Source organism: Monomorium pharaonis, unplaced genomic scaffold (genome assembly GCF_013373865.1).
Source record: "Monomorium pharaonis isolate MP-MQ-018 unplaced genomic scaffold, ASM1337386v2 scaffold_263, whole genome shotgun sequence".
Classification (NCBI taxonomy): domain Eukaryota; kingdom Metazoa; phylum Arthropoda; class Insecta; order Hymenoptera; family Formicidae; genus Monomorium; species Monomorium pharaonis.
The window spans coordinates 42,693-66,671 of NW_023415542.1; the positions used below are offsets into that span (position 1 = coordinate 42,693).

General features: G+C 71.3%; 1 protein-coding gene across 1 annotated transcript; it reads right to left on the reverse strand.

Moving 5' to 3' along the window:
* Positions 1-2,966: 2,966 nt before the first annotated feature.
* LOC118648177 (homeotic protein female sterile-like) lies at positions 2,967-8,403 on the reverse strand. The gene is made up of 2 exons (XM_036294496.1): positions 7,990-8,403; positions 2,967-5,639 (listed from the first exon to the last, which is right to left on the reverse strand). Exons 1-2 carry the CDS (start codon positions 8,401-8,403, stop codon positions 2,967-2,969), a joined length of 3,087 nt encoding a protein of 1,028 aa, XP_036150389.1.
* Between the last annotated feature and the right edge of the window lie 15,576 nt (positions 8,404-23,979).

Sequence of the window (23,979 nt, forward strand, 5' to 3'; positions counted from 1 at the left end):
TGTGCGCGGGACACGCCGACAAGGCGTGCTGCGCCGAGTCGGCCGCGTCCCCGCACTGGTGGCAGCCAGCGCCGCCCTCTTTGCCTATGCGGCACAGGTAGTCCCCGAAGCACCCGTGCCCGGAGACCACCTGCGCCACATGGAAGGTGACCCTTCCCCTCGCCACGTCGACCCACTGATCCAGAAGCGGGCCGACCGCCTCCACAGTTCTGCGGCCGTACCGGAGGTCCCCCGCCAGGAGCCGGCGCTTCCACCGCGCCATCATCTCCCGGCGGGCGGCCTCCCCCGCCTCACCCACGGCCCTCGCGGTCACCTCCCCCCCTCCGCGCAGCCTCGCCGCCCTAAGGGCCCAGTACGCGTCGGCCCTAGCCCGCGCGACCAGGTCCCAGGGCGGGACACACGCGAGGACGGCGCCGGCCGCCACCGCCACCGTACGGTACGACCTGGACAGGCGAACGGCCATCCTGCGCTCGACCGGACGCAGGGGGGCCATCGCCCGGTCCAGGTCGACCCCTCTCCCCTCCCGGGCCCAGATTGGCGCTCCGTAGAGCGCCATGGAGAGGACCACCGACGCGTACAGCCGTCGGGTCCCCCCCCCCGGGCCCCCCACATTGGGGAGCAGCCGCGACAGCGCCGCCGCGGCTTTCCCCAGGCGAGGCGCGAGGCGAGCAAAGTGCTCGCGGTATCGCCCGCGGTCGTCCAACACCAGGCCCAGGTACCGGATGGAGCGGCCGATCTCCACTCGGCCGCCCGCCACCCGGACGAACCCGGGCCTCGCCCTCCCCGGGCCAAAGGCCATCGCCTCGGTCTTATCGACCGAGACGCGAAGGCCCAAGGCCCCGATGCGTCCGACCACGGCGGCCACCGCATCGCCCGCCCGCGCCTCCGCCTCCCATCTTTCTCCCCCAGCCGCCAGGACTAGTGTGTCATCCGCGTAACACACGACCCGGCAACCGGGGGGCAGGGGGACCCTGAGGACGCTGTCGAACGCGAGGATCCACAAGAGCGGCCCTAACACCGACCCCTGCGGGACCCCGCGCGTCACCGGGACCCGGCGAGCCGGCTCGCCGGGCCCCGCCCCCACCAACAGCCACCTATTGGAGAGGTAGCTCCGCACCACCCTACGGAGGTACGGAGGCACCCCCCCCCTCCTCAGTGCCCCCCTGATGTGGCACCAGGGGAGGGAGTTGAAAGCGTTTTTGATGTCTAGGGACACCGCGATCAACCCCCCCCCCTCCTCCATGCCGCGGGCCACCATCGACTCCACCTCCCCGATGGCGTCGATGGTGGACCTCCCCCGCCTAAAGCCGAACTGGGACTCGTGTAAACCACGAGCCCCGTCGGCCCCCAGGCACCGTAAGATCCGCGAGGCCAATACCCTCTCGAGCACCTTCCCGAGCTCGCCCAAAAGGCAAATCGGGCGGTAACTCGAGGGGTCCCCGGGCGGCCTGCCCTCCTTCGGGAGGAGCACGAGGCGCGCCTCCTTCCACACCCCGGGGAAAACCCCCTCCTCCAGGCAGGCGTCGTAAACCCGGCGGAGAGAGCCCTCCAGCAGGCCGCCCGAGCAGGCGATTACCCGCCCAGGGATACCATCCGGGCCGGGGGCTTTCACCCCCCCACCCCGGAGCCGCCTGATGGCCTCGCGGATCTCATTCGCGGAGACCCTCCACCCTTCGCCGTCCGGGGGGGGCCCTCGTTGGCTCCGCCCAGCCGGCGGCGGCCCGGCTTCCGCCGGATCCGCCGGGAAGAGGGCCTCCACGATTTCCCTCATCGGGTCCCCTTCTCCCCCGGCACGCGGGGGAGGAGGGGCCCCGCTCCCCCGCACCATCTTACCCATGACGATCCGATAGGGTCTCCCCCACGGATCGTCGTCGATGGTGCGGAGGAGCTCCTCCCAGGCCCTATTTTTGGCCGCGGCTATAGCGCGGCCAAGGAGCCTCCTCGCGGCCCTGTACCCATCCCAGGCCTCCTCGACGGTGGCGAGGAGCCCGGGCGACGGGGAGGAGCCCCTTCTCCTCCTGGCTCTCGTCCAGCCTCTCCTGGCCGTAACCGCGGCCCGCCGCAGCCCGGCCAGCTCGTCGGACCACCAGTACACCGACCGCCGGACCTGTCGTCCCACCCTGGGCATCGCGAAGTCGCACGCCCGGGCGAGAAGACCCGACAGGGCACGCGCCCCGCACTCCGCGCGGTCCGCCCCAGGCGGAGGGCCCCCGGCGCCCGACCACGTCCCAGCCTCGAGGAAGCCGCGGAGCCGGTCGCAATCCAGCCTCCCCACGGCCCACCTTTTAAACGGCCCGGGCGCGTCCCGGCGCCGGTCCCGCCATCCCCCCGGGGCCCTTCCCCGGCCCACCGCGATCTCCATCTCTATGTATCGGTGGTCCGACAACGTTTCGACGTCGTCCACGACGCGCCAGTCCCTAACCCAGGGACGCGCAGAGGGGGAGGCCCACGTGAGGTCCACGATAGACTCCCCCCTCCACGCCACGCACGTCGGGACTCCGCCGACGTTGAGCAGGACGAGGCCAAGTTCCGCCGCCCAGTGCTCAACGACCTCCCCCCTGACATCGGTGTGCGGGGAACCCCAAGACGCGGCTTTTGCGTTGAAGTCCCCCGCCACCAGGGTCGGCCGTCCCAGGGAGGCTCTGATGCGAGCCCCCAATTCGTCCAGCTGTTGCTGGACCCGCCGAAGAGGCCAGGAGGGAGGGAGGTACACCGCGACGATGTCCACCTCCCCCCCCCGGGCCCACACATAGGAGGCCCCCTGTCCCCCCATCCCAAAGGAGACGGCAGCACCGCGCGGCCACGTTACCGCTACGGTGCCGCCGTCATTGCGGAGCCAAACGGGGTCCCCCGGCGGGACCCGGTACGGCTCCGCAACCACCCCGACCGCCCCGCCGCGCTCCAGGAGCCGCTGCATAAACAGGTCCTGGGCACGGCGGGCGTGGTTGAGGTTCGCCTGGACGACCCTAAGGCGCATTGTGGACACTCAACGAGGCGTCCTCCGCGCCCTTAGGGTCGTCCCGCGATTCCCTCTGCGGCAGGGGCGGCCCCCCGCCCCCCTCCGGCAAGGGGTCCACCTCCATAGGCCCCTCGGTCGCCGCCGCAGCAACAGCGGCAGCGGCCCCGCCCAGTACCGGGCTAGAGCCCCCGGAAGGGGGCCCGCCGCTCCCCGCGTTCCCCGGCGCGGCAGCGCCCGAGCGCGCCTCCCGCGCCGGAGGCAGGCCGCCCCGGACCACCGGGGCGCCGCACTGCGGACCGCCCACTCGGTGACCGCACGGGCGGCCCGCCCTCGCGCACACGGGGCATTTTACGGGCGCCGTACACCCGGCCGCCCGGTGCCCCGCTCCCCCGCAGCGGTAGCAAGTGTCACTCCTGTCCTCCTTGCTACCGCATACGCTCCTGACGTGCCCCCTCTGCAGGCATCTAAAGCACTGCAGAGGGCGCACGCCCAGGAGCTCCGCCCGCACCCGGAACCAGCCCCCCACCACTAGGCGCCCCCCATCGACGGCGGCGATCCGGTTCGCCGCCGCCAAGGGGCATCGCGCCCAGACGGTGAAGAGGCCGCCCGGGGCTCTCCTGGGCTCCCCCAACTTAATGTCCCCGACAGGACACCCCCCTTTGTCGGCCAACGCCCGACTGATTTCGTCGGGCGTGACCGATTCCTCCAGGCCACCCAGCCTAAGTTCGGCCATTTTGACCGGCTGGGTGACCCTAACACCCTTCTTTCCTTCCAACACCTGGCGGAGTTTCTCCGCCAGGCGGTCGGCTCCGTCCTGGCCGTCCCTATTGGGGACTTCCAGGAGCAGAGCCCCTGTCTGCGCCCTTCTGGGCCTGACCTCGGAGACCCCGAGAGACGCCAGGTCTATCTTTGACCTGGCCTCCCTCAGGGTCTCCGCATAGGCCCCATCCTCGCACGTGACGGCGACCGCCCGGGTGGCCGGCGTCCTCCTCGCCTTGCCACCCGACGCGCGTCGCACCGTCACGTCGGCGGCTGCCGCCGGGGGGGCGGAGGGCACCGGAGCCCCCCGCCCATCCCCGGCAGCACCGCCCTTACCCTTACCTTTATCCTTACCCCGCCGGGCAGCACCACCCCGGGCCCCCGAGGGGGCGGCGGAGGCGACGCTCGCATACGAGCGAGTCGCCCCGCCGCCCCCCGGAGGAACCGGGGCGGGGCCCGCGCCGGAGGCCGCCCCGCCCGCGCCCGCCGGCCCAACGGCCGGCGGGCCCGGCGCAGCAGCCCCCGCCGCCGCAGGACCAGAGGTGCCCGCACCCGAGCCCCCGGGTCCCCTGCCCCCCTTTTTCTTCCTCTTCTTTTTTTGGCGACCCTTGCCGCCGCCGTCCCCATCGCCGCCCTCACCCCCGGGAGGAGGAGGAGAAGGGGCCCCAGCCGTCCCGCCGGCGACGGGGAGGGAGGGGCCGCCCAGCGGACCAGCCGCGGACGGCCCACCCCCCCCGACGCCGCCGGACCGGCGGGCCCCCCGACCCGCGGCTGCGGCCACCACCCCGGGTCTCTCGGCCAGCCACTCCCCAAAAATGGCGTCCAGCCGGGCCATGAAGGCCGCTTTGAGGTCCACCCCGGCGAGCAAGCGCCCAATTTGGGCGCTCACGGCCCCCTCGTCCGGGATGCTCCTCTCCCTCCCCCCCAGCGTGGGGAGCACGAGCGGGGGGAGCGCGACCAACCCGCCGCCGCCCCCGCCGCCCGGTCCCCCCCCCGTCCCGCGGGTCCCCTCGCCCAGGACCGGCCCGCCCTCGCCTCTCCCCACCGACCGCGGCGGGGAAGGGGGCGGGTCCATGTCCATCGCCGTGTGTCCCTCGACGCACGGCAGAGAGAGCCGCGTCTCACGAGTCCCCCCGTGCGGGGACGGCGATCCAAACCTAGCGGCCGCCTGTCGCCGCTCCAAGGACGGCAGTTCGGCCGCCCTATCCCGGAGGGCCCGGTTCTCCTCCCTGAGCTGGCCGCTCTCTTTCCGAGCGGCCTCCAACTCTCTCCGGAGAGCGGCCATCTCATCGGCCTCCCTCTCCTCCGGCGGCTTTTGAGCCTGCAGCGACAGCAGCGTAGCACACGCCGCTGCCCTGCAGGTCTCCTCCCTAATTTGCTTCGCGATGCTGCCTTTTAGGCCCTTGGAAATTCCAGTGCACTTAAGCACGGCCTCGACACTCATCGCGATAGCAGCAGCCAGGTCATTGACCGGCGCCCTCCGGTACTCCTCCGCGTACCTTTCCATCATACCGGACCCCTGTTTCCGGAGCTTCTCCGAAAGCCCGGTCATGGGGTCCAGTATGGCCCTTTCTTCCTCTAGGGCCAACTCCTTACGGGAAGCCTCCACCAGGCGCTCCTTGGCCCGAGCCAATTGAGCAAAATCGCCTGTGGTGGCTGGCCTCCCCCTCCCCTTTCCCTTCTCTCCCTCCTTGACGGGGCCACCCCCGCCCACTGATGGCTCACCGCCGCTGTCCAACACAGTGTCCGAAATTTCGGCCACCGTGGAGACCAGCGACGGCGCTGGCGAGACGCCTCCCTCCCTGCCTCCCGCGGCAGTCTCGCCTCTGGCCAACTTTCGTGAGCGGCCCTCATCCGCGTGGGACTCCTCCTCCGACTCGGAGTCACTCGCTAATCCTAATCTGCGCTTATAGCGCTTCCCCTTACCCGACACAAAAGACATTATGAAAAGAAATGTAGAGTATCCCGCTTCCCATCACGGCTCCACCGACCGGGCGTGCCCTCACCCACCCGAGGACCAATAAATTGGCCCCGGGACGGGGCCCCGAGTTCCCCCGGGGGGTCGGCATATGCCTCGGGCCGGGGGAATAACCATCCCCGGCACTGGGCTCCCGCCCCTTACTGACCCGCGGACCGGGGCATCAAGGCCCACGGCATCGCGGGCTTTCAGGGGTCCCGGGCCTCCGACGTCCCGGGCACCGTGATGGGTGGCGCCACCCGGGGGGCCCCACGGACGGATGGGTCCCAGGAGGCTGCGCCTCCTCCAGGGACTTGCCCGCCGTGGCGACCGGCACGCCCCCCCTCCGCGGGGCAATGCCCTCCACGGAGAGGGAGCTCCGCCTACCCGCCGGGACGACTTCGAGGGGACGCAGGAGCCGTCCCGACGGGTTACCCGTCCCACGTCGCCGCCAGGCCCAGACCTCGGGTTACCCCCAAGCGGCCCCGGCGGCCCAATCCCCGGGCCCCGACCTCGGAGTAAGTCCGAGCGGCCCCGGGAACCGTCCCATCCCTTGTCGCCGGGCCCCGACCCCGGAAACGTCCGGGCGGCCCCGGCGACCTCCCCAGTCACATACCCATCCCCGGGGAAAGGAAAGGGAGGTGGAAGAGGGAGGAGAAGGGGCCCCGAAAGGCGGAGCCCCCCCCACACACCCCACCACCGCCACCCCCTCCCCCCCACGCGCCAAAGAGAGGAAGCGGGGTTCTCCAAATGGAGGGCCCCCCCTCTCCGGCGCTCCCCCCCAGGTTCCTTCTCCCTGGGCCCCCCCAAAGGATCGGGACTCCCCGAACCGGGGGGAGGATAGAAATCCTCCCCTAACGGTGCCGGTTCACCGGGGGTTTGAAGTCGGGGTCCCCATCCCCTACCAGCGATGGGACTTATCCCCTCTAGCGGGGAGCCCTAAGGAGTCGCTGGCCACCTCTTGTGCGGGAACCATCCAGGTCGAAGACCCGGGCGGGCCCCGCACCGTGCGCTCTTAGACCCCCAGCGGCCCGCGGCCCGTCTCCCAAGCGGACAAGTCCGCCCAGGATCGGGGCCCAGAGCCACCGGGAGAGCCCTCTCACCACGACAAGGTGGCGCACAACGAGAGGGAACCTAACCTAACCTAACCTAACCTAACCTAACCTAACCTAACCTAACCTAACCTAACCTAACCTAACCTAACCTAACCTTTTTTTTTTTTTTTTTTTTTTTTTTTTTTTTTTGACGGAGTGGAAATCCTCATGGATCCCCGGGCCTCCGGGAATAACCCGGGGTATGTCGGACTCCCGCCCCCTCGGATGCGAATCGGACCTGTGCGGTCTCGCACCCTCGGAGTGCAACGGGCAGGCCTACCGACTAAAACCACTCCGGATGGCCGTCTGGGCGTTTTATCGAGCTCCCCGGGAACCGCTGTAGCATTACTTCCGGGGAGCCCGCGCCTTATGGGTCCGGCGACCCTTCCTCCCGTGGAGGGACGGGAAGGGGACAAAACCCCCTCCCGCCCCTCCCCAACCCGAGGGGGGCCATCTACCCCCCGAGTCTACCTCCCGCCGGGGTCGGTCAGCCGAACGGGGATCCCGGTCCCCGCCCCGAACTTGTCGCGAAGGCCGCCTACCCCGACTGCGCACCCCTCCCTCCGCTCCCCGACGTGGGGGAGAGATTCAGAGGGGGGGGCGCGCAGCATCATGCCTCTCGCCCGGTTCCAACACCCCGGTACCGGGCGGAGGGGGGCGGGCAAACGGGCGGCATCACACGACGCGCTCGCCCGTCCACCCGCCTACACACCCCGGCCAGCGTCGGGCTCCAACAACGCGGGCCGGGGGAGGGCGAGGCGGCGCCGCCGTCGTCGACGCTATCGACGCAGCGCCGCCCCGCCCGTTCCGCCTCTCAACGTCACCGCTCCCATCAACCGGAGCGGCGCGTCCTCAGCGGGGAAAGGAGGGGGGGGGCCACCAGGCCCGCCCCTCCCAAAGAAGGCACGCGGGCCCAGGCGCCCGACACCCCACTCCTCCCCCCGCCGACCATCCCAAGTAAGGGCCCTCGCTCCAGCGAGAGCCCCCCCGGCTATCCGATCGACGGCGGGGAGGCAAACGATGGAGGAAGCCCGACGCTAGTTGCGTCCGGTCGTCCCCCCCGCAGCCCCCCCATACCGTCATCCCTCTCCCCTCCGGGTAATCCCCGCATCTCTAAGATGCGCCGGGATCCCCCGGAGACAGCGGCGGCGGCGACCCTCGTCACCGCCCCGCCCATCCGCAGAGGGCGAGGAGGGTGGACTAACCTCCCCCCTCCTTACCCTCTCGTCCGCCTCCCTCCGCTCCATGATCGCGGAGCAGAAGGAGGAGAACGCCCTCCAATTTTCCCGGGAGGCGGTCGCGACCCGCACGACCGCCCCCAGGGAGAGGTCCGACGGGCGAATGGTCTCCACCAACGCCCGCCTCGCCTCGTTGTGCGCGGGACACGCCGACAAGGCGTGCTGCGCCGAGTCGGCCGCGTCCCCGCACTGGTGGCAGCCAGCGCCGCCCTCTTTGCCTATGCGGCACAGGTAGTCCCCGAAGCACCCGTGCCCGGAGACCACCTGCGCCACATGGAAGGTGACCCTTCCCCTCGCCACGTCGACCCACTGATCCAGAAGCGGGCCGACCGCCTCCACAGTTCTGCGGCCGTACCGGAGGTCCCCCGCCAGGAGCCGGCGCTTCCACCGCGCCATCATCTCCCGGCGGGCGGCCTCCCCCGCCTCACCCACGGCCCTCGCGGTCACCTCCCCCCCTCCGCGCAGCCTCGCCGCCCTAAGGGCCCAGTACGCGTCGGCCCTAGCCCGCGCGACCAGGTCCCAGGGCGGGACACACGCGAGGACGGCGCCGGCCGCCACCGCCACCGTACGGTACGACCTGGACAGGCGAACGGCCATCCTGCGCTCGACCGGACGCAGGGGGGCCATCGCCCGGTCCAGGTCGACCCCTCTCCCCTCCCGGGCCCAGATTGGCGCTCCGTAGAGCGCCATGGAGAGGACCACCGACGCGTACAGCCGTCGGGTCCCCCCCCCCGGGCCCCCCACATTGGGGAGCAGCCGCGACAGCGCCGCCGCGGCTTTCCCCAGGCGAGGCGCGAGGCGAGCAAAGTGCTCGCGGTATCGCCCGCGGTCGTCCAACACCAGGCCCAGGTACCGGATGGAGCGGCCGATCTCCACTCGGCCGCCCGCCACCCGGACGAACCCGGGCCTCGCCCTCCCCGGGCCAAAGGCCATCGCCTCGGTCTTATCGACCGAGACGCGAAGGCCCAAGGCCCCGATGCGTCCGACCACGGCGGCCACCGCATCGCCCGCCCGCGCCTCCGCCTCCCATCTTTCTCCCCCAGCCGCCAGGACTAGTGTGTCATCCGCGTAACACACGACCCGGCAACCGGGGGGCAGGGGGACCCTGAGGACGCTGTCGAACGCGAGGATCCACAAGAGCGGCCCTAACACCGACCCCTGCGGGACCCCGCGCGTCACCGGGACCCGGCGAGCCGGCTCGCCGGGCCCCGCCCCCACCAACAGCCACCTATTGGAGAGGTAGCTCCGCACCACCCTACGGAGGTACGGAGGCACCCCCCCCCCTCCTCAGTGCCCCCCTGATGTGGCACCAGGGGAGGGAGTTGAAAGCGTTTTTGATGTCTAGGGACACCGCGATCAACCCCCCCCCCTCCTCCATGCCGCGGGCCACCATCGACTCCACCTCCCCGATGGCGTCGATGGTGGACCTCCCCCGCCTAAAGCCGAACTGGGACTCGTGTAAACCACGAGCCCCGTCGGCCCCCAGGCACCGTAAGATCCGCGAGGCCAATACCCTCTCGAGCACCTTCCCGAGCTCGCCCAAAAGGCAAATCGGGCGGTAACTCGAGGGGTCCCCGGGCGGCCTGCCCTCCTTCGGGAGGAGCACGAGGCGCGCCTCCTTCCACACCCCGGGGAAAACCCCCTCCTCCAGGCAGGCGTCGTAAACCCGGCGGAGAGAGCCCTCCAGCAGGCCGCCCGAGCAGGCGATTACCCGCCCAGGGATACCATCCGGGCCGGGGGCTTTCACCCCCCCACCCCGGAGCCGCCTGATGGCCTCGCGGATCTCATTCGCGGAGACCCTCCACCCTTCGCCGTCCGGGGGGGGCCCTCGTTGGCTCCGCCCAGCCGGCGGCGGCCCGGCTTCCGCCGGATCCGCCGGGAAGAGGGCCTCCACGATTTCCCTCATCGGGTCCCCTTCTCCCCCGGCACGCGGGGGAGGAGGGGCCCCGCTCCCCCGCACCATCTTACCCATGACGATCCGATAGGGTCTCCCCCACGGATCGTCGTCGATGGTGCGGAGGAGCTCCTCCCAGGCCCTATTTTTGGCCGCGGCTATAGCGCGGCCAAGGAGCCTCCTCGCGGCCCTGTACCCATCCCAGGCCTCCTCGACGGTGGCGAGGAGCCCGGGCGACGGGGAGGAGCCCCTTCTCCTCCTGGCTCTCGTCCAGCCTCTCCTGGCCGTAACCGCGGCCCGCCGCAGCCCGGCCAGCTCGTCGGACCACCAGTACACCGACCGCCGGACCTGTCGTCCCACCCTGGGCATCGCGAAGTCGCACGCCCGGGCGAGAAGACCCGACAGGGCACGCGCCCCGCACTCCGCGCGGTCCGCCCCAGGCGGAGGGCCCCCGGCGCCCGACCACGTCCCAGCCTCGAGGAAGCCGCGGAGCCGGTCGCAATCCAGCCTCCCCACGGCCCACCTTTTAAACGGCCCGGGCGCGTCCCGGCGCCGGTCCCGCCATCCCCCCGGGGCCCTTCCCCGGCCCACCGCGATCTCCATCTCTATGTATCGGTGGTCCGACAACGTTTCGACGTCGTCCACGACGCGCCAGTCCCTAACCCAGGGACGCGCAGAGGGGGAGGCCCACGTGAGGTCCACGATAGACTCCCCCCTCCACGCCACGCACGTCGGGACTCCGCCGACGTTGAGCAGGACGAGGCCAAGTTCCGCCGCCCAGTGCTCAACGACCTCCCCCCTGACATCGGTGTGCGGGGAACCCCAAGACGCGGCTTTTGCGTTGAAGTCCCCCGCCACCAGGGTCGGCCGTCCCAGGGAGGCTCTGATGCGAGCCCCCAATTCGTCCAGCTGTTGCTGGACCCGCCGAAGAGGCCAGGAGGGAGGGAGGTACACCGCGACGATGTCCACCTCCCCCCCCCGGGCCCACACATAGGAGGCCCCCTGTCCCCCCATCCCAAAGGAGACGGCAGCACCGCGCGGCCACGTTACCGCTACGGTGCCGCCGTCATTGCGGAGCCAAACGGGGTCCCCCGGCGGGACCCGGTACGGCTCCGCAACCACCCCGACCGCCCCGCCGCGCTCCAGGAGCCGCTGCATAAACAGGTCCTGGGCACGGCGGGCGTGGTTGAGGTTCGCCTGGACGACCCTAAGGCGCATTGTGGACACTCAACGAGGCGTCCTCCGCGCCCTTAGGGTCGTCCCGCGATTCCCTCTGCGGCAGGGGCGGCCCCCCGCCCCCCTCCGGCAAGGGGTCCACCTCCATAGGCCCCTCGGTCGCCGCCGCAGCAACAGCGGCAGCGGCCCCGCCCAGTACCGGGCTAGAGCCCCCGGAAGGGGGCCCGCCGCTCCCCGCGTTCCCCGGCGCGGCAGCGCCCGAGCGCGCCTCCCGCGCCGGAGGCAGGCCGCCCCGGACCACCGGGGCGCCGCACTGCGGACCGCCCACTCGGTGACCGCACGGGCGGCCCGCCCTCGCGCACACGGGGCATTTTACGGGCGCCGTACACCCGGCCGCCCGGTGCCCCGCTCCCCCGCAGCGGTAGCAAGTGTCACTCCTGTCCTCCTTGCTACCGCATACGCTCCTGACGTGCCCCCTCTGCAGGCATCTAAAGCACTGCAGAGGGCGCACGCCCAGGAGCTCCGCCCGCACCCGGAACCAGCCCCCCACCACTAGGCGCCCCCCATCGACGGCGGCGATCCGGTTCGCCGCCGCCAAGGGGCATCGCGCCCAGACGGTGAAGAGGCCGCCCGGGGCTCTCCTGGGCTCCCCCAACTTAATGTCCCCGACAGGACACCCCCCTTTGTCGGCCAACGCCCGACTGATTTCGTCGGGCGTGACCGATTCCTCCAGGCCACCCAGCCTAAGTTCGGCCATTTTGACCGGCTGGGTGACCCTAACACCCTTCTTTCCTTCCAACACCTGGCGGAGTTTCTCCGCCAGGCGGTCGGCTCCGTCCTGGCCGTCCCTATTGGGGACTTCCAGGAGCAGAGCCCCTGTCTGCGCCCTTCTGGGCCTGACCTCGGAGACCCCGAGAGACGCCAGGTCTATCTTTGACCTGGCCTCCCTCAGGGTCTCCGCATAGGCCCCATCCTCGCACGTGACGGCGACCGCCCGGGTGGCCGGCGTCCTCCTCGCCTTGCCACCCGACGCGCGTCGCACCGTCACGTCGGCGGCTGCCGCCGGGGGGGCGGAGGGCACCGGAGCCCCCCGCCCATCCCCGGCAGCACCGCCCTTACCCTTACCTTTATCCTTACCCCGCCGGGCAGCACCACCCCGGGCCCCCGAGGGGGCGGCGGAGGCGACGCTCGCATACGAGCGAGTCGCCCCGCCGCCCCCCGGAGGAACCGGGGCGGGGCCCGCGCCGGAGGCCGCCCCGCCCGCGCCCGCCGGCCCAACGGCCGGCGGGCCCGGCGCAGCAGCCCCCGCCGGCGCAGGACCAGAGGTGCCCGCACCCGAGCCCCCGGGTCCCCTGCCCCCCTTTTTCTTCCTCTTCTTTTTTTGGCGACCCTTGCCGCCGCCGTCCCCATCGCCGCCCTCACCCCCGGGAGGAGGAGGAGAAGGGGCCCCAGCCGTCCCGCCGGCGACGGGGAGGGAGGGGCCGCCCAGCGGACCAGCCGCGGACGGCCCACCCCCCCCGACGCCGCCGGACCGGCGGGCCCCCCGACCCGCGGCTGCGGCCACCACCCCGGGTCTCTCGGCCAGCCACTCCCCAAAAATGGCGTCCAGCCGGGCCATGAAGGCCGCTTTGAGGTCCACCCCGGCGAGCAAGCGCCCAATTTGGGCGCTCACGGCCCCCTCGTCCGGGATGCTCCTCTCCCTCCCCCCCAGCGTGGGGAGCACGAGCGGGGGGAGCGCGACCAACCCGCCGCCGCCCCCGCCGCCCGGTCCCCCCCCCGTCCCGCGGGTCCCCTCGCCCAGGACCGGCCCGCCCTCGCCTCTCCCCACCGACCGCGGCGGGGAAGGGGGCGGGTCCATGTCCATCGCCGTGTGTCCCTCGACGCACGGCAGAGAGAGCCGCGTCTCACGAGTCCCCCCGTGCGGGGACGGCGATCCAAACCTAGCGGCCGCCTGTCGCCGCTCCAAGGACGGCAGTTCGGCCGCCCTATCCCGGAGGGCCCGGTTCTCCTCCCTGAGCTGGCCGCTCTCTTTCCGAGCGGCCTCCAACTCTCTCCGGAGAGCGGCCATCTCATCGGCCTCCCTCTCCTCCGGCGGCTTTTGAGCCTGCAGCGACAGCAGCGTAGCACACGCCGCTGCCCTGCAGGTCTCCTCCCTAATTTGCTTCGCGATGCTGCCTTTTAGGCCCTTGGAAATTCCAGTGCACTTAAGCACGGCCTCGACACTCATCGCGATAGCAGCAGCCAGGTCATTGACCGGCGCCCTCCGGTACTCCTCCGCGTACCTTTCCATCATACCGGACCCCTGTTTCCGGAGCTTCTCCGAAAGCCCGGTCATGGGGTCCAGTATGGCCCTTTCTTCCTCTAGGGCCAACTCCTTACGGGAAGCCTCCACCAGGCGCTCCTTGGCCCGAGCCAATTGAGCAAAATCGCCTGTGGTGGCTGGCCTCCCCCTCCCCTTTCCCTTCTCTCCCTCCTTGACGGGGCCACCCCCGCCCACTGATGGCTCACCGCCGCTGTCCAACACAGTGTCCGAAATTTCGGCCACCGTGGAGACCAGCGACGGCGCTGGCGAGACGCCTCCCTCCCTGCCTCCCGCGGCAGTCTCGCCTCTGGCCAACTTTCGTGAGCGGCCCTCATCCGCGTGGGACTCCTCCTCCGACTCGGAGTCACTCGCTAATCCTAATCTGCGCTTATAGCGCTTCCCCTTACCCGACACAAAAGACATTATGAAAAGAAATGTAGAGTATCCCGCTTCCCATCACGGCTCCACCGACCGGGCGTGCCCTCACCCACCCGAGGACCAATAAATTGGCCCCGGGACGGGGCCCCGAGTTCCCCCGGGGGGTCGGCATATGCCTCGGGCCGGGGGAATAACCATCCCCGGCACTGGGCTCCCGCCCCTTACTGACCCGCGGACCGGGGCATCAAGGCCCACGGCATCGCGGGCTTTCAGGGGTCCCGGGCCTCCGACGTCCCGGGCACCGTGATGGGTGGCGCCACCCGGGGGGCCCCACGGACGGATGGGTCCCAGGAGGCTGCGCCTCCTCCAGGGACTTGCCCGCCGTGGCGACCGGCACGCCCCCCCTCCGCGGGGCAATGCCCTCCACGGAGAGGGAGCTCCGCCTACCCGCCGGGACGACTTCGAGGGGACGCAGGAGCCGTCCCGACGGGTTACCCGTCCCACGTCGCCGCCAGGCCCAGACCTCGGGTTACCCCCAAGCGGCCCCGGCGGCCCAATCCCCGGGCCCCAACCTCGGAGTAAGTCCGAGCGGCCCCGGGAACCGTCCCATCCCTTGTCGCCGGGCCCCGACCCCGGAAACGTCCGGGCGGCCCCGGCGACCTCCCCAGTCACATACCCATCCCCGGGGAAAGGAAAGGGAGGCGGAAGAGGGAGGAGAAGGGGCCCCGAAAGGCGGAGCCCCCCCCACACACCCCACCACCGCCACCCCCTCCCCCCCACGCGCCAAAGAGAGGAAGCGGGGTTCTCCAAATGGAGGGCCCCCCCTCTCCGGCGCTCCCCCCCAGGTTCCTTCTCCCTGGGCCCCCCCAAAGGATCGGGACTCCCCGAACCGGGGGGAGGATAGAAATCCTCCCCTAACGGTGCCGGTTCACCGGGGGTTTGAAGTCGGGGTCCCCATCCCCTACCAGCGATGGGACTTATCCCCTCTAGCGGGGAGCCCTAAGGAGTCGCTGGCCACCTCTTGTGCGGGAACCATCCAGGTCGAAGACCCGGGCGGGCCCCGCACCGTGCGCTCTTAGACCCCCAGCGGCCCGCGGCCCGTCTCCCAAGCGGACAAGTCCGCCCAGGATCGGGGCCCAGAGCCACCGGGAGAGCCCTCTCACCACGACAAGGTGGCGCACAACGAGAGGGAACCTAACCTAACCTAACCTAACCTAACCTAACCTAACCTAACCTAACCTAACCTAACCTAACCTAACCTAACCTAACCTAACCTAACCTAACCTAACCTTTTTTTTTTTTTTTTTTTTTGACGGAGTGGAAATCCTCATGGATCCCCGGGCCTCCGGGAAGGGCCCGGGGTATGTCGGACTCCCGCCCCCTCGGATGCGAATCGGACCTGTGCGGTCTCGCACCCTCGGAGTGCAACGGGCAGGCCTACCGACTAAAACCACTCCGGATGGCCGTCTGGACGTTTTATCGAGCTCCCCGGGAACCGCTGTAGCATTACTTCCGGGGAGCCCGCGCCTTATGGGTCCGGCGACCCTTCCTCCCGTGAAGGGACGGGAAGGGGACAAAACCCCCTCCCGCCCCTCCCCAACCCGAGGGGGGCCATCTACCCCCCGAGTCTACCTCCCGCCGGGGTCGGTCAGCCGAACGGGGATCCCGGTCCCCGCCCCGAACTTGTCGCGAAGGCCGCCTACCCCGACTGCGCACCCCTCCCTCCGCTCCCCGACGTGGGGGAGAGATTCAGAGGGGGGGGCGCGCAGCATCATGCCTCTCGCCCGGTTCCAACACCCCGGTACCGGGCGGAGGGGGGCGGGCAAACGGGCGGCATCACACGACGCGCTCGCCCGTCCACCCGCCTACACACCCCGGCCAGCGTCAGGCTCCAACAACGCGGGCCGGGGGAGGGCGAGGCGGCGCCGCCGTCGTCGACGCTATCGACGCAGCGCCGCCCCGCCCGTTCCGCCTCTCAACGTCACCGCTCCCATCAACCGGAGCGGCGCGTCCTCAGCAGGGAAAGGAGGGGGGGGGCCACCAGGCCCGCCCCTCCCAAAGAAGGCACGCGGGCCCAGGCGCCCGACACCCCACTCCTCCCCCCGCCGACCATCCCAAGTAAGGGCCCTCGCTCCAGCGAGAGCCCCCCCGGCTATCCGATCGACGGCGGGGAGGCAAACGGTGGAGGAAGCCCGACGCTAGTTGCGTCCGGTCGTCCCCCCCGCAGCCCCCCCATACCGTCATCCCTCTCCCCTCCGGGTAATCCCCGCATCTCTAAGATGCGCCGGGATCCCCCGGAGACAGCGGCGGCGGCGACCCTCGTCACCGCCCCGCCCATCCGCAGAGGGCGAGGAGGGTGGACTAACCTCCCCCCTCCTTACCCTCTCGTCCGCCTCCCTCCGCTCCATGATCGCGGAGCAGAAGGAGGCGAACGCCCTCCAATTTTCCCGGGAGGCGGTCGCGACCCGCACGACCGCCCCCAGGGAGAGGTCCGACGGGCGAATGGTCTCCACCAACGCCCGCCTCGCCTCGTTGTGCGCGGGACACGCCGACAAGGCGTGCTGCGCCGAGTCGGCCGCGTCCCCGCACTGGTGGCAGCCAGCGCCGCCTTCTTTGCCTATGCGGCACAGGTAGTCCCCGAAGCACCCGTGCCCGGAGACCACCTGCGCCACATGGAAGGTGACCCTTCCCCTCGCCACGTCGACCCACTGATCCAAAAGCGGGCCGACCGCCTCCACAGTTCTGCGGCCGTACCGGAGGTCCCCCGCCAGGAGCCGGCGCTTCCACCGCGCCATCATCTCCCGGCGGGCGGCCTCCCTCGCCTCACCCACGGCCCTCGCGGTCACCTCCCCCCCTCCGCGCAGCCTCGCCGCCCTAAGGGCCCAGTACGCGTCGGCCCTAGCCCGCGCGACCAGGTCCCAGGGCGGGACACACGCGAGGACGGCGCCGGCCGCCACCGCCACCGTACGGTACGACCTGGACAGGCGAACGGCCATCCTGCGCTCGACCGGACGCAGGGGGGCCATCGCCCGGTCCAGGTCGACCCCTCTCCCCTCCCGGGCCCAGATTGGCGCTCCGTAGAGCGCCATGGAGAGGACCACCGACGCGTACAGCCGTCGGGTCCCCCCCCCGGGCCCCCCACATTGGGGAGCAACCGCGACAGCGCCGCCGCGGCTTTCCCCAGGCGAGGCGCGAGGCGAGCAAAGTGCTCGCGGTATCGCCCGCGGTCGTCCAACACCAGGCCCAGGTACCGGATGGAGCGGCCGATCTCCACTCGGCCGCCCGCCACCCGGACGAACCCGGGCCTCGCCCTCCCCGGGCCGAAGGCCATCGCCTCGGTCTTATCGACCGAGACGCGAAGGCCCAAGGCCCCGATGCGTCCGACCACGGCGGCCACCGCATCGCCCGCCCGCGCCTCCGCCTCCCATCTTTCTCCCCCAGCCGCCAGGACTAGTGTGTCATCCGCGTAACACACGACCCGGCAACCGGGGGGCAGGGGGACCCTGAGGACGCTGTCGAACGCGAGGATCCACAAGAGCGGCCCTAACACTGACCCCTGCGGGACCCCGCGCGTCACCGGGACCCGGCGAGCCGGCTCGCCGGGCCCCGCCCCCACCAACAGCCACCTATTGGAGAGGTAGCTCCGCACCACCCTACGGAGGTACGGAGGCACCCCCCCCCTCCTCAGTGCCCCCCTGATGTGACACCAGGGGAGGGAGTTGAAAGCGTTTTTGATGTCTAGGGACACCGCGATCAACCCCCCCCCCTCCTCCATGCCGCGGGCCACCATCGACTCCACCTCCCCGATGGCGTCGATGGTGGACCTCCCCCGCCTAAAGCCGAACTGGGACTCGTGTAAACCACGAGCCCCGTCGGCCCCCAGGCACCGTAAGATCCGCGAGGCCAATACCCTCTCGAGCACCTTCCCGAGCTCGCCCAAAAGGCAAATCGGGCGGTAACTCGAGGGGTCCCCGGGCGGCCTGCCCTCCTTCGGGAGGAGCACGAGGCGCGCCTCCTTCCACACCCCGGGGAAAACCCCCTCCTCCAGGCAGGCGTCGTAAACCCGGCGGAGAGAGCCCTCCAGCAGGCCACCCGAGCAGGCGATTACCCGCCCAGGGATACCATCCGGGCCGGGGGCTTTCACCCCCCCACCCCGGAGCCGCCTGATGGCCTCGCGGATCTCATTCGCGGAGACCCTCCACTCTTCGCCGTCCGGGGGGGGCCCTCGTTGGCTCCGCCCAGCCGGCGGCGGCCCGGCTTCCGCCGGATCCGCCGGGAAGAGGGCCTCCACGATTTCCCTCATCGGGTCCCCTCCTCCCCCGGCACGCGGGGGAGGAGGGGCCCCGCTCCCCCGCACCATCTTACCCATGACGATCCGATAGGGTCTCCCCCACGGATCGTCGTCGATGGTGCGGAGGAGCTCCTCCCAGGCCCTATTTTTGGCCGCGGCTATAGCGCGGCCAAGAAGCCTCCTCGCGGCCCTGTACCCATCCCAGGCCTCCTCGACGGTGGCGAGGAGCCCGGGCGACGGGGAGGAGCCCCTTCTCCTCCTGGCTCTCGTCCAGCCTCTCCTGGCCGTAACCGCGGCCCGCCGCAGCCCGGCCAGCTCGTCGGACCACCAGTACACCGACCGCCGGACCTGTCGTCCCACCCTGGGCATCGCGAAGTCGCACGCCCGGGCGAGAAGACCCGACAGGGCACGCGCCCCGCACTCCGCGCGGTCCGCCCCAGGCGGAGGGCCCCCGGCGCCCGACCACGTCCCAGCCTCGAGGAAGCCGCGGAGCCGGTCGCAATCCAGCCTCCCCACGGCCCACCTTTTAAACGGCCCGGGCGCGTCCCGGCGCCGGTCCCGCCATCCCCCCGGGGCCCTTCCCCGGCCCACCGCGATCTCCATCTCTATGTATCGGTGGTCCGACAACGTTTCGACGTCGTCCACGACGCGCCAGTCCCTAACCCACGGACGCGCAGAGGGGGAGGCCCACGTGAGGTCCACGATAGACTCCCCCCTCCACGCCACGCACGTCGGGACTCCGCCGACGTTGAGCAGGACGAGGCCAAGTTCCGCCGCCCAGTGCTCAACGACCTCCCCCCTGACATCGGTGTGCGGGGAACCCCAAGACGCGGCTTTTGCGTTGAAGTCCCCCGCCACCAGGGTCGGCCGTCCCAGGGAGGCTCTGATGCGAGCCCCCAATTCGTCCAGCTGTTGCTGGACCCGCCGAAGAGGCCAGGAGGGAGGGAGGTACACCGCGACGATGTCCACCTCCCCCCCCCGGGCCCACACATAGGAGGCCCCCTGTCCCCCCATCCCAAAGGAGACGGCAGCACCGCGCGGCCACGTTACCGCTACGGTGCCGCCGTCATTGCGGAGCCAAACGGGGTCCCCCGGCGGGACCCGGTACGGCTCCGCAACCACCCCGACCGCCCCGCCGCGCTCCAGGAGCCGCTGCATAAACAGGTCCTGGGCACGGCGGGCGTGGTTGAGGTTCGCCTGGACGACCCTAAGGCGCATTGTGGACACTCAACGAGGCGTCCTCCGCGCCCTTAGGGTCGTCCCGCGATTCCCTCTGCGGCAGGGGCGGCCCCCCGCCCCCCTCCGGCAAGGGGTCCACCTCCATAGGCCCCTCGGTCGCCGCCGCAGCAACAGCGGCAGCGGCCCCGCCCAGTACCGGGCTAGAGCCCCCGGAAGGGGGCCCGCCGCTCCCCGCGTCCCCCGGCGCGGCAGCGCCCGAGCGCGCCTCCCGCGCCGGAGGCAGGCCGCCCCGGACCACCGGGGCGCCGCACTGCGGACCGCCCACTCGGTGACCGCACGGGCGGCCCGCCCTCGCGCACACGGGGCATTTTACGGGCGCCGTACACCCGGCCGCCCGGTGCCCCGCTCCCCCACAGCGGTAGCAAGTGTCACTCCTGTCCTCCTTGCTACCGCATACGCTCCTGACGTGCCCCCTCTGCAGGCATCTAAAGCACTGCAGAGGGCGCACGCCCAGGAGCTCCGCCCGCACCCGGAACCAGCCCCCCACCACTAGGCGCCCCCCATCGACGGCGGCGATCCGGTTCGCCGCCGCCAAGGGGCATCGCGCCCAGACGGTGAAGAGGCCGCCCGGGGCTCTCCTGGGCTCCCCCAACTTAATGTCCCCGACAGGACACCTCCCTTTGTCGGCCAACGCCCGACTGATTTCGTCGGGCGTGACCGATTCCTCCAGGCCACCCAGCCTAAGTTCGGCCATTTTGACCGGCTGGGTGACCCTAACACCCTTCTTTCCTTCCAACACCTGGCGGAGTTTCTCCGCCAGGCGGTCGGCTCCGTCCTGGCCGTCCCTATTGGGGACTTCCAGGAGCAGAGCCCCTGTCTGCGCCCTTCTGGGCCTGACCTCGGAGACCCCGAGAGACGCCAGGTCTATCTTTGACCTGGCCTCCCTCAGGGTCTCCGCATAGGCCCCATCCTCGCACGTGACGGCGACCGCCCGGGTGGCCGGCGTCCTCCTCGCCTTGCCACCCGACGCGCGTCGCACCGTCACGTCGGCGGCTGCCGCCGGGGGGGCGGAGGGCACCGGAGCCCCCCGCCCATCCCCGGCAGCACCGCCCTTACCCTTACCTTTATCCTTACCCCGCCGGGCAGCACCACCCCGGGCCCCCGAGGGGGCGGCGGAGGCGACGCTCGCATACGAGCGAGTCGCCCCGCCGCCCCCCGGAGGAACCGGGGCGGGGCCCGCGCCGGAGGCCGCCCCGCCCGCGCCCGCCGGCCCAACGGCCGGCGGGCCCGGCGCAGCAACCCCCGCCGGCGCAGGACCAGAGGTGCCCGCACCCGAGCCCCCGGGTCCCCTGCCCCCCTTTTTCTTCCTCTTCTTTTTTTGGCGACCCTTGCCGCCGCCGTCCCCATCGCCGCCCTCACCCCCGGGAGGAGGAGGAGAAGGGGCCCCAGCCGTCCCGCCGGCGACGGGGAAGGAGGGGCCGCCCAGCGGACCAGCCGCGGACGGCCCACCCCCCCCGACGCCGCCGGACCGGCGGGCCCCCCGACCCGCGGCTGCGGCCACCACCCCGGGTCTCTCGGCCAGCCACTCCCCAAAAATGGCGTCCAGCCGGGCCATGAAGGCCGCTTTGAGGTCCACCCCGGCGAGCAAGCGCCCAATTTGGGCGCTCACGGCCCCCTCGTCCGGGATGCTCCTCTCCCTCCCCCCCAGCGTGGGGAGCACGAGCGGGGGGAGCGCGACCAACCCGCCGCCGCCCCCGCCGCCCGGTCCCCCCCCCGTCCCGCGGGTCCCCTCGCCCAGGACCGGCCCGCCCTCGCCTCTCCCCACCGACCGCGGCGGGGAAGGGGGCGGGTCCATGTCCATCGCCGTGTGTCCCTCGACGCACGGCAGAGAGAGCCGCGTCTCACGAGTTCCCCCGTGCGGGGACGGCGATCCAAACCTAGCGGCCGCCTGTCGTCGCTCCAAGGACGGCAGTTCGGCCGCCCTATCCCGGAGGGCCCGGTTCTCCTCCCTGAGCTGGCCGCTCTCTTTCCGAGCGGCCTCCAACTCTCTCCGGAGAGCGGAACCTAACCTAACCTAACCTAACCTTTTTTTTTTTTTTTTTTTTTTGTGACGGAGTGGAAATCCTCATGGATCCCCGGGCCTCCGGGAAGGGCCCAGGGTATGTCGGACTCCCGCCCCCTCGGGTGCGAATAGGACCTATGCGGTCTCGCACCCTCGGTGTGCAACGGGCAGGCCTACCGACTAAAACCACTCCGGATGGCCGTCAGGGCGTTTAGTCGGACTCCCCGGGAACTGCTGTAGCATTACTTCCGGGGAGCCCTCGCCCTAGGGTTGCGTAGGCGACCCTACATCCCGTGGAGGGACGGGAAGAGGACAGAACCCCCTCCCGCCCCCCCCTCGACCCGAAGGGGGCCATCCACCCCCCGGGTCTCCCTCCCGTCGGGGTCGGTCGGCCGAGCGGGGATCCCGGTCCCCGCCCCGAACCTGTCGCGAAGGCCGCCTCCCCCGACTGCGCACCCCTCCCTCCGCTCCCCGACGTGGGGGAGAGAATCAGAGGGGGGGGCGCGCAGCATCATGCCTCTCGCCCGGTCCCAAACTCCCCAGGACCGGGCGGAGGGAGGCGGGTAAGCGGGCGGCACTACTACGCGCTCGCCCGCAAACCCGCCCACTCACACCCCAACCGGCGTCCGTAAACGACGCGGGCCGGGGGGCGGGCGAGGCGGCGCCGCCATCGTTAAGTACGACGCGGCACCGCCCCGCCCGTTCCATCCCGTGACGCCACCGCCCCCGCCACCGGAAGCGGCGCGTCTTCGATGAGGAGGGGGGCCAAAGAGCAAGGCACGGGGCCCGCCCCTCACAAGGAGGCGCGTAAGCCCAGGCGCCAGTCGCTCCGCCCCCCCCTCCACCGTCCCTCCAAGCGCGGACTCTCGCTCACACCGCGAGGGCCCCGCCCCACCATCCGCTCAGGAGGGGGGAAAACGAGAGAGGGCCGCGAGCGGCCCGTCCCGATAGCCCCCCCCCCCCGGGCCATCCCCCAATCCAGCGCGCCGGTCCCGGGGGTCCCAGAAAGGGACCCGGAACCGGCGCGCCACCACCAACACCGGCCTACGGGCGCGGAGGGGGCCACTTGACCCCGCTCCCGCGCACCCGCCGGGAAAGAGCGAGGGAGCCACGCCCACGAGTGGCGCCGCATCCCTCGCCCCCCCACACTCGTCTCGCCAGGATCGCGACACTACTCGCGATCCCGGCGAGCACCTCCAACAACGCGGGTCCCGCGGGGCCCTCATCCAGCCCCGCGGAAGCCCCATGTCCCGCCCTGTCCGCCCGCTTCCGGGCCCTCCCGTACAGGGGAGGGGGACAAGTCCCCCCCACCCACGCCCCGCGCGAGCCAGCCCCGCCTGCTCGCCGGGCCGCCGGGGGGGGAGGGGGGCAAACCCCCCACCCCCGACGGCCCTCTTCCTCTCTCGGAATTTCCGCCTCGCCGCCACTGCCCTTACACGGCCGTCCTCCCGACCGCCGGGCGGGGCAGCTCGCCGACCCCAACTTGTGGTCGGCGACCCCCCCGGAACCGGCGCAGACTGGGCACCTAAGTGCCCCACTGCACCCCCTCGCCACGTGACCCGGAGCCCCGCACCGATAGCATAAATTGCCACGATACGGGCCCCGACAGTCACGCCCAATGTGGCCCCGGACCAGGCACCGGAAGCACATGACTGCCCTCCCGGCGCCCGACCCGGGGCCACCCCTCTCGCTCGGAGGTTGGGGGGAACAAGGCCGTGCGTTTTGGCCAGTGTCCCCCCCGCCCCCCGACGTCCCTAAAGCGGGATCCCTCTCGTCGACCGCGCGCCGGCCGCCCGGACAGTCGGGGCCGACCGAACGGTCCACGCACCCGACCGGGTCCGTGCCGACGCAGCGGTCCACTACCTTAACCCCAGGGGGCGGATCCCACACTACGGGATCAGTCCCCCTGGAGACCCTCTTTCCGGGCATGGGACGCCCCGGCCCAACTCGCCGGTTAACGACGTCCACATGCCCAGAGCCGGTGCCCCGGCTCACTCTCTCGGGGCTCCGGGTCAGAAGACCCTCCAACCGGGACCGGAGCCCTTGCCCGACAGCCTCCCGCAGACCCCGAGCAACCTCACCATTAAGGGCCTCGCGCAGGTCCCGGACCTCCCTCTCATGGGACTCGCGCAGGCCCCTGATCTCCTCCTCGAGATCCCGACACCTTTCAAGGAGGGCCTCACGCTTCTCCTTGAAGTGCTCGGCCCTCCCCTCTCGGTCCCAGACTAGGCGAGCGATGAGGTCCACCATGACCGCATCGCTCCCCCCATCTGCCCGCCACCTGAGGAAGACCTCGTCCCACGCCTGGACGAGGCCGTCCCAATCGCGAGAGCGCGCGTCCCGCACCAGGGCCGCACGCACCACCCCCTCGACGACGTTATCCCCGTCGCCGGACCAGAGCCTCTTCCACGAGGCTCCGGACACCCCCACTAACGCAAGATGCCCGCCGCTCGATGACGACGCGGGGGGGGCCGGGACTATACCCCCCTGCGCGCCGGGCCCTGGGGCTCCGAGTACCCCTGGGCCGGTAACATCCTTCTTCTTTTTGGGCATCTTCCATAAATTTGGTTTGTTGACAGTGTGTCCTTCACCGGGTTTTACAGAGTTTTCCTTCTCTCCCTCCCGTACACGTACAGCCGAGGCCGTACGGTGCGCTCTTAGACCCCCGACGGCCCGCGGCCCGTCTCCCA